This window comes from Callithrix jacchus, chromosome 5 (assembly GCF_049354715.1).
Source record: "Callithrix jacchus isolate 240 chromosome 5, calJac240_pri, whole genome shotgun sequence".
Lineage (NCBI taxonomy): Eukaryota > Metazoa > Chordata > Mammalia > Primates > Cebidae > Callithrix > Callithrix jacchus.
Window position 1 is genome coordinate 11,436,703 of NC_133506.1, and position 9,592 is coordinate 11,446,294.

Here is a 9,592-nt window from a genome sequence, read left to right on the forward strand (position 1 = left end):
ATTTGAAAATATTTTGTCCCATTTTGTTAGTTTTCTTTTCACTTCCTTGATGGTGTCGTTTGCAGCATAGAAATTTAAAACTTTTGTTTGTTACTTTTTTTTTCTGAGATGGAGTCTTGCCCTGTCACCCAGGCTGGATTGCAGGCATGATCTTGGCTCACTGCAACCTCCACCTCTCTGGGATTACAGGCATGCACCACCACATCCAACTAATTTTTGTATGTTTAGTAGAGATATGGTTTCACCATGTAGGCCACACTGGTCTCGGATTCCTGATGTCGTGATTTGCCCACCTTGGCCTCCCAAAGTATTGGGATTACAGGCATGAGCCACTGTGCCCCGCCCTATCTTACTATCTTCTATTACTTGTGCTTTTGCTGTTATATGCTAGAAATGTAAGATCGTGTCAACAAGGTGAAACCCCATCTCTACTAAAAATACAAAAAATTAGCTAGGCATGGTGGTGCACGCCTGTAGTCCCAGCTACTTGGGAGGCTGAGGCAGGAGAATTGCCTGAACCCAGAAGGCGGAGGTTGCGGTAAGCCGAGATTGTGCCATTGCACTCCAGTCTGGGTAACAACAGCGAAACTCCGTCTCAAAAAAAAGAAATGTAAGATCGTGAAGAATTGCCTAATTTAAGATAATGAAGAAGAATTGTTTTTTCTAATAGTTTTATAGTTTTAGCTTTTATATGATCCATTTTGAGCAAGTTTTTATGTATGGTGTGAGGTAGATCACAAAGTTCATTTTGCATGTGGATATCCAGTTGTCCTCGTACCATTTGTTGAAAAGACAATTCTTTCCCTGTTAAATTCTCTTGGACCCTTTGTCAAAAATTATTTGACCATAGATGTTTGGGGTTTGTTTTATTTTTTGAGATGGAGTCTCGCTCTGTCACCCAGGCTGGAGTGCAGTGATATGATCTCGGCTCACTGCAACCTCTGCCTCCCAGGTTCAAGCAGCTCTGCCTCAGCCTCCCAAATAGCTGGGATTGCAGGTTGCATGGCTGCCATGCCCGGCTAATTTTTATTTTCTTATTTTTAGTAGAGTCAGGGTTTCACCATGTTACCTAGGCTGGTCTCAAACTCCTGAGCTCAGGCAGTCCACCCGCCTCAGCCTCCCAAAGTGCTAGGATTACAGGTGTGAGCCACCACATCTGGCCAGATGTTTGGGTTTATTTCTGGATTCTAAGTCTGTTCCATTGATATATATGCCAGTTCGACACTGCCTTCATACTGTAGCTTTGTATTAAGTTGTGAAGTAAGAAAGTGTGAGTCCTCCAACTCTTTTTCAAGATTATTTTGCCTATTCTGGGTACCTTGAGAATATGAATTTTAGGATTCACTTGGCAAGGACTGTCAAAAAAGACAGCTGGGATTTTAATAGAGATTACATTGAATCTTATGGCTAATTTGGGGAGTATTGCTATCCTAATACAAAGTCTTCTGATCCAAAAAGATGGAATGTCTTTCCATTTATTTAGATAATCTGCTTTCAAAAGTGTTTCGTAGATTTTATTGTACGGGTGTTACACTTTTGTTAGATATATCCCTAAGCATTTTATTGTCTTTGATGCTATTATAAATGAAATCGTTGTCTCAATTTTATTTTGAGATTGTTTAGAAGTACATTGTTTTTCATATTTTGAGGCACAAGGCTTTTAATAGAAAAATCACTCATGGCTGAGTGTGATGGCTCACTCCTCTAATCCCAGCACTTTGGGAGGCCGAGGCAGGCGGATCACCTGAGGTAGGGAGTTCGAGACCAGCCTGATCAACATGGAGAAACCCTGTCTCTACTGAAAATATAAAATTAGCCGGGCGTGGTGGCGCATGCCTGTAATCCCAGCTACTCAGAAGGCTGAGTCAAGAGAATCACTTCAACCTGCTAGGCAGAGGTTGCGGTGAGCTGAGATCACACCATTGCACTCCAGCCTGGGCAATAAGAGCAAAACTCTGTCTCAGAAAAAAGAAAAAAGAAAAATCACTTATATATACATGCTTGTTTACTAAGTTTAGGCACTTTATAAGTGCTGTTGGTTCATTTTCTTTGTTTGCAGCATTTGGTCACTACTTCCTTTTCTGATTGGAAAATTATTAATGTAGCAGTTCTGGCCACATACTTTGAAGTACTTTATCTTCTAGGGAAATCTGAAACTCTTTTAAGTAGCTCACTCTGGGACTCAGCTGTCTGGGCTTTGCTTTGCTCTGCTCTGATAGAGCAGTTTACCAGATGTGCATGTGACCATCTGAGTGGAACAGCTGTGCAGCTGAGATGAATTGCTGATAGAGCTGTTGTTCTGGAACTGTGTGGTTGCAGGAGCAGTGGTGCCTTCCAGTGGGTCTGATGAGATTCTAACTGAATGTTTGAATATCTGTTGTCAAAGCTAGATTTCAGTAGAAACCGCAGGGAAAGCTGTCATTTAGAATGTTTGAGGCTTCTATTTGAAGTTGCATTTCTCTTTGAGCAGATGCTCCATTATTGCCAAATTAAAAGTTTGAAGATTTCAACAGTGTTGCCCTAAAAGCTAATTTTATTTCAGTACAGTAACATTCAAGTTCTGTTGGGCTGTGTTGCCTTTGGTTTAGCAATGGGATTTTTTTTTTTCTCCTCATCACAGCTTTGGAAACATGATGAGCAAGGAGAAGCGAGAGGCTGTCAGTAAAGAGGACCTTGCCAGAGCGACTTTGATCACCATCACCAACAACATTGGCTCAATAGCAAGAATGTGTGCCCTTAATGAAGTAAGGGGACGTGGATTTTTTTAAGTTGCTCTAAGGAAAATACTGAACTTAAGTGGGCCCCATCATGACACATCATATGTCTGTCTTCTCAGAACACTGCCTAAATGTAGTCATTTGGGGTGGGGTTTGTTTTAGCACAAAGTTAAAACTCTTCAAATACAGATTAATCTTCATTTTTTTTTAACTGAAGATAAACATTGCTACCTGTCTAGAGGTAAAATGACATCTTTTGAGGAGAAAGTAGAGGAAGAGTGGAAGGTAGCCAATGTTCCAGATACTGGGGACTGTTGGGGGTCATGATGGATCATGATGCCGAATGTAGACTCCACACTCACCACTGAGCTCTAGAGGCCCTAGGGAGGAATCCAGAGGAAGTGACTGAAGCTGGGAGAAGACTGAGCAGGCCGAGGAGTGCCCTCCTTGGCTACCCCACCTCAGCAGAGCTGCGTCTTTGTGCTTTCAGCTTCTTTACAGTGCTGCCTTGTAGCATTCAGGTCAAGCAGCATTGTACAGGGCTATGAAAGAACCAAGAATGGGCTGCCCTTGGGGAAAGAGGATCTAGGATCCAGTTGGTGCAGCTTATGGCTTGTCCCTATGTGTACAGTTCTTAAATTATTCTTTTTATTTTTAAAAAATTATTCTTTAAATAGAATATAGGCATGTGGCTTAAAAGGAAACCTTAAAAGGCACAAAAGGATTTGTCTCATTTTAAATAAAAAAAAACTGTATCAGCATAAAATAATTAAACATTTATTTGTTTGAATATCATAATTTCTTTTTTCTTTGTTTTATGTTTCCTTTCCTGTGCTTATGTATTTTCAGAAATTTTAGTTGGTGTGCATACCACAATTTGTATTTTATACTTAAATAATTTACATTTTATGGGTGTATATACGATCAAGTTCTTTTATATCATAATTCACATAAAGCTGGGCATTTGCTTGCTTGCTGATAACTTGGCAGTAAGCATTTTTAAGCATGAAGTTATTCTTTGGTTGAATTTTATTCTTGATACGGGGCTCACTTAGGAATGGGATTTCTGGTGTACAGAAATGACAATGTCATGGATTTGGTATGTATCGCCATGATGCCTTGCACAAGGCGGCACCAGTTTAGGTCATCTTTAGCAGTGAAGAGTGGATTCATTTTGTTACAGCTTTACTGATGGTGGTGGTAGAATTTCAGTTGCTTTTTTTTGGCTAGCTTAATAGGTCTAAAATTTTACTTTCTTTGATGACTAGTGGTTTGAATTTTCCCCTGCCTGTTATATTGTTTGTATACTTTGCCTGTTTGTGTCACTGTCATTTTGAATTGGGGTCATGCTGTTTTTTTCCTTTTTTTAAACTTACCTTTATAAAACATTGTATTCAAAACTATTATTGGTCACATGTTATGTAAATGTTTTTCCTAATGTATTTTCTTCTTCTATGACAATGTCTAGCATGCTTTGCAGTGGGTCCAGAGTTGTCTGGGGATCAGCTTTAAGTAGCCCTGGACCAACTGGACTAAATTTGATCAGCAGTCAAATCGTTGATAAGAGCATGCACATGGTACTCTATTGGGGTAGCTTTTATGAGAAGATAGAATTTAAGATGACAACTAACTGCCTTTTTTTGGTGTGCTCAGAACATTAACCAGGTGGTATTTGTTGGAAATTTCTTGAGAATTAATACGATCGCCATGCGGCTTTTGGCATATGCTTTGGATTATTGGTCCAAGGGGCAGTTGAAAGCGCTTTTTTCGGAACACGAGGTAAGCTGACTTGTTCCTTGTGGTATGTTATATACATAAAGGGCATGTGGGTCACAGTGGAGTGGGACTTGAGGTAGAGGTGAAATGGGCTGCAGTGTTTCTTTTGTTTTTTTGTTTTTTTGAGATGGAGTCTTGCTCTGTCACCGAGGTTGGAGTGCAGTGGCACGATCTCAGGGCTTACTGCAGCCTCTGCCTTCTGGGTTCAAGCAATCCTCCCACCTCAATCTCTTAAGTAGCTGGGATTACAAGTGTGCACCACCACACCCGGCTAATTTTTGTATTTTTAGTAGAGACGGGGTTTCAACATGTTGGCCAAGCTGGTCTCAAACTTCTGACCTCAAGTGATCTGCCCACCTCGGCCTCCCAAAGTTCTGAGATTACAAGCCATTGTACCCAACCTGTTTTGGTAGTTTTGACTTCGTAATGTTTAAAAGCTGTTTCTTCTTTGATACTAATGCAAAGTAGATTTTGGGTTAATTATAAGTTTAAAGAATTTTATAGAAAAACTCCTGATGAACATATATTTCTGATCCCATATTTTTGTCTGAACTATCCTTTATGTTTTTTCTGTTGCACTGACTGTAAGTGCCATTACTCTGGGTTCTGCTTTTTTCAGTGCCAGTTTTTATGTATTGTTGTAATTCATAAGCCATTTATATAAGATGCATGTTCTAAAAATGAATAGAACAGTAAACCTTTCAGACTAGAAACTATCATAACAACTTAAGTACAATTGTAGACAGGCTGGAGATGATGAAATGGAAAATAATTAAGTTATTCAACCTGATAGCCTGTCTTGGAAAGCACTCTTATTTTTCCTGTTTGGGGAAAAAAGCAGCAGAGATATGGGAGGTGAGGTAAGGGGTTCGTTCTCCCCTTCTTGGTTGTGGGTCAGTTGAACTATTATTTCAAGTGTTTTTGGATTTTAGATACTGAACATTTTTCAGAATTGTATTGCATATTTGGTTTAACAATTATGTGAATTAAAGGAAATCAAAGTCCAGATAATAGCACAGATTTGAAGTGCTATAAAGATTATTTTTTCTTTTAAAGTTACTTGAAGTTTTTCTCTTTAAATTGCTTTAGTTCATAGTTGAAAGTCCAAGTACACAAATTCCCATTATCAAGAAACTTAAAGCTGAAGTCAACTTAGTTTGAAAATTCTCACATTACTGTATTTGTAAACTAGCACTGAATTGCCATTAACTTTCATATAGTTCATAATATTTCTGGATACATCTTTTTTTGATCTCTGACTTACTTTATTTTGCTTTCTATTAGAATTTTTAAAATGCTGTCACTTCTTTTCCTGCTTTATTTCTACGTCTTGCTTAACCTTTTCCTAGGAGTTAACCTTTAAAACAAACAAAAAATCAGATAGGACACAGTGGCTCACACCTGTAATTTCAGCACTTCGGAAGGCTGAGGTGGGCAGATCACATGAGGTCATGAGTTTGAGACCAGCCTGGCCAACCATGATCTACTTGGCAAAACCCAGTCTCTACTAAAAATACAAAAATTAGCCAGGCACAGTGGCGGGCGCCTGTAATCCCAGCTACTCAGGAGGCTGAGGCAGGAGAATCTCTTAAACCTGGGAGGCAGAGGTTGCAGTGAGCTGAGATCACACCACTGTACTACAACAGCCTGGATGACAATGAGACTCCGTCTCAAAAAGGAAAAACCAAACTGATACCGTCATAATAGTAATAAGCCCTTCGTGAAATTTGTGGTTGCATTTTGTCCTTTTTTCTCGCCGACTTTGTTTTTTCTACTGGTTAGCTTAGTTGGTCCGTTTGTCCCTGTGTTTTCATTTTGCATTCAGGCCTTTGACTCTTGTGTCGATTTCTGCACTCGCGGAACTTTATTTTAGCTACTCTGAGTCTTGAAATACTCTCTTGCCCTCATTTGAAGTCACTGTTTTTTGTTTTTGAGACAGAGTTTCGCTCTTGTTGCCCAGGCCGGAGTGCAATGGTGTGATCTCAGCTCACTGCAACCTCCGCCTCCCGGGTTCAAGTGATTCTTCTGCCTCAGCTTCCCGAGTAGCTGGGATTATAGCATGCACTACCACGCCCAGCTTATTTTGTATTTTTAGTAGAGACAGGGTTTCTCCATGTTGTTCAGGCTGGTCTCAAATTCCCAACTTCAGGTGATCTGCCTGCCACAGCCTCCCAAAGTGCTGGGATTACAGGCATGAGCAACCGGGCCTGGCCCCATTGAAATCACTTTAAGTGTTGTTGTGAAAGTTTTTTAGAGTCTCTCAAGCTTTTCTCTTTCATCCTTTATTCTCATCTTAGCATGTTGTAGTTTATAACTATACCTGTTTCTGTCTTGATAGTAGCATCCCGGTCTTCAGTGGAACACACACACACACACACTCTCTCTCTCTCTCTCTCTCTCTTTTTATATATATATAAAATGCTTAACTTTATCTTCTATATTTTTAATTATAAAATTAAAGGTAAAGAAGCTATCTAAAACAAACTGCATAGTGTACTGTTAAGACAAACACCCTTGCATCTGTATTCTAGCTGTGCCTTGTCCTGTAGCTGCTGCTCCCTCACATCACAGATTGGTGTGGCTGCCTTTATTTATTTTATCTATACACACCAAAACCAAAGATGGTCAATGTGCCTTTTTTTTTTTTGAAATGCGGTCTCACTGTCACCCAGGCTGGAGTGCAGTGGTTCAGTCTCAGCTCACTTGAACCTCTGCCCCCGTGTTCAAGTGATTTTCTTGCTCAGTCCCTCCTGAGTAGCTGGGACTACAGGCATGCGCCACTGCACCTGGCTAATTTTTGTATTTTTAGTAGAGACACGGGGTTCACCATATTGGCCTGGCTGATCTTGAACTCCTGACCTCAAGTGATCCACCTGCCTCGGCTTCCCAGAGTGCTGGGATTACAGTTGTGAGCCACTGCACCCGGCCAATATGCCTTTCTTCTAAATTGACAAATAGAGTTTAACAAGACAGGCTTTGGCCTCTGTTGTTAGATCATATGTTTCTTGAAGAAGCTTTTCTTGAAAGATAGAGTGGTGTTTATGATGTTTCAGAGACTTGTAGTACATTATCTGAAAAAAAATTATATGCAAGTCTTTCAGGATCTTCTCATATTTCTTTTTTAGTTATTTCTTTTAAAAAGTAGTCTGATACCTTAACTTATGGGTTGGAGACCCTGATGGGTTCTGCATCGTTTTAGGATTCACCTCTGATCCCTGCTAGCATTCTCTTTTCTATCATTGTGGGGTTTGCCTCATTTTCTCTAATGTAATATCCCTGTGTTTGGTTGTGAGTTCTTGGTTGCATGTGACCTGACTGCTTGCTTCTGGTGACAGTACAGTAGTAGTACTTGTCCTCTGTCAGCTGCTGCCTCTCTATCTTAGGAGGGCTGAGGACTGCCCTCCCTCAGGGAGCCTCTGTCTTCCTCAGGCTTTGCTCTTTGGTCTGTGCCTCTCTTCATGTCGCCTCTGGGTACTGTTGTTCATTCCTCTGCTGCCTGCTTCTGGGCCTGTGATCCCAGTGTCTGGTGACCACCCAGGCACAGCTGCTTGGCTGCTGTGGGCACTTCAGCCTCCCCACGTCCTGTAGGGAATTCACACACTGGCCTTGCTTTCCACATCTCTTACTCTTATGTCCCCATTCTCAGGGATGCTGCCTTTCCCTGCTGTCCTCGTCCCCCTCTGTTAGGACTGAATCTTGAATCCATCCTACCTCTTACTCTCATTCCCTCCCCAGCCCAGTTGGGAGGACACCCTCTGTGACCTGCCCCTCCACCTTCACCTGCTTCATTGCACTTCATATCCCATCTCTCCTTCATTCCTTAGCTGTCTGGAAATGCTCCTGGTCTCTGCTGCTTCTCACCACCTCATTCCCCAGAAGCAGATTCTGTCTCTTACCAGAGGTGACTGAGCTGCTGCTAGCCTCAAAGCTCCTATTGGCCCCACTATGGGTTTGGTTTTGCTCTTATCACAGTGTTCTAGGGTGTCTGGAGAATCTAGGACATCCCCCCCCCAGATGGGGGACTCCTCAGGGTGTTTCTGCTCCCAGGCTGGCCTTGGCCCTTCTGGGGTGCTTAGGAAATGGGTATGCTGTGTGAAAGGAGCAGCAGCTTTAACACTAGTCATCACCTGCATGGTGATCTGGGTAAGTCTAAGGAAAATTGCACTTATTTTTGGTATATTTTCTTTCAGGGTTATTTTGGAGCTGTTGGAGCACTCCTTGAGCTGTTGAAGATCCCCTGATCGTTACCTGGGGAGGGGTTCCTGAAACCTTCCACAATGGGATCTGTGGACTCTCATTTTTTTAAGAGACTTACTCAGTTTCACAACTGTGTACTACCCGCATCAAAGTGAGAAAGGACATGTGTATTTTTCTAAGTCATCAAGATCAATTCTTAAAAATTCAATCTGAACTAGCAACCAGGAAGGAAAGATGCATTAAAAACAACAAAAAAGTGGCCCGTGTCCAGGCAGTGTGAGGACTTGCTGTATATAAGTTGCCCTGCTATCTTTTGAAATCTGTGTCACTCACTGGAGATGCTTCAGAAGGGAGCTGCTTTGTGTTCAGTTGACTGTGGTTTTGTGTCTTTTTTGAACTCACTGAATGTAAGGCAGGCCTACTGTGTGTTACAGTCGAATCACAATTTGTCAGTATGGTCTTGGCGGTCATCTGCATTACTCTGGTTTGCATTAAGCCTGTGTGTGAACTTGCTGTAAGACATGTTTTATTTTAAGGTTCTGCAAACTTAATTGGGCAAGTTAATTGTGTACCTGAAACTTAACAAGCGGTTTTTGGAAGGGCAGTTCCACGTTACTTTACACTAAATGCTGGGAATGGATGAATGGAAAGACAGGACTTTTCTTGGCAAGATTTCCTTGGGTAGTTGCGGGGCCATTGCGGGGGAGGGTGCTGTTCTTATGAAAGTGGGTACGCTGGCAGAAGCAGCACAATCTGAAGACAAACGAGTCCAAAGGGTCACTAGAATCGACACCTCAGATAATCAGGGAGAATCAGTTTTTTCTTTCAGGCTGAGTAGAAGAGGGAGAAGGGAGGTGTCTGTCAATGAACTTGGGGAGTGGGGTCCTTCAGGGCACTGGCAC

General features: G+C 41.6%; 1 protein-coding gene across 3 annotated transcripts in view; it reads left to right on the forward strand.

Annotated features, from left to right (window-relative positions):
• PANK2 (pantothenate kinase 2) overlaps positions 1–9,057 on the forward strand; it is a 35,696-nt gene extending 26,639 nt beyond the window's left edge. For all 3 annotated transcript variants that reach the window (XM_078371310.1, XM_035298289.3, XM_035298290.3), the window contains 3 exons: positions 2,621–2,744; positions 4,371–4,496; positions 8,684–9,057. In XM_078371310.1, the coding sequence (XP_078227436.1) occupies positions 2,621–2,744; positions 4,371–4,496; positions 8,684–8,734 (301 nt within the window). In that variant the 3' untranslated portion in view covers positions 8,735–9,057. The remainder of the gene's footprint in view (positions 1–2,620; positions 2,745–4,370; positions 4,497–8,683) is intronic.
• The last annotated feature ends 535 nt before the right edge of the window (positions 9,058–9,592 follow it).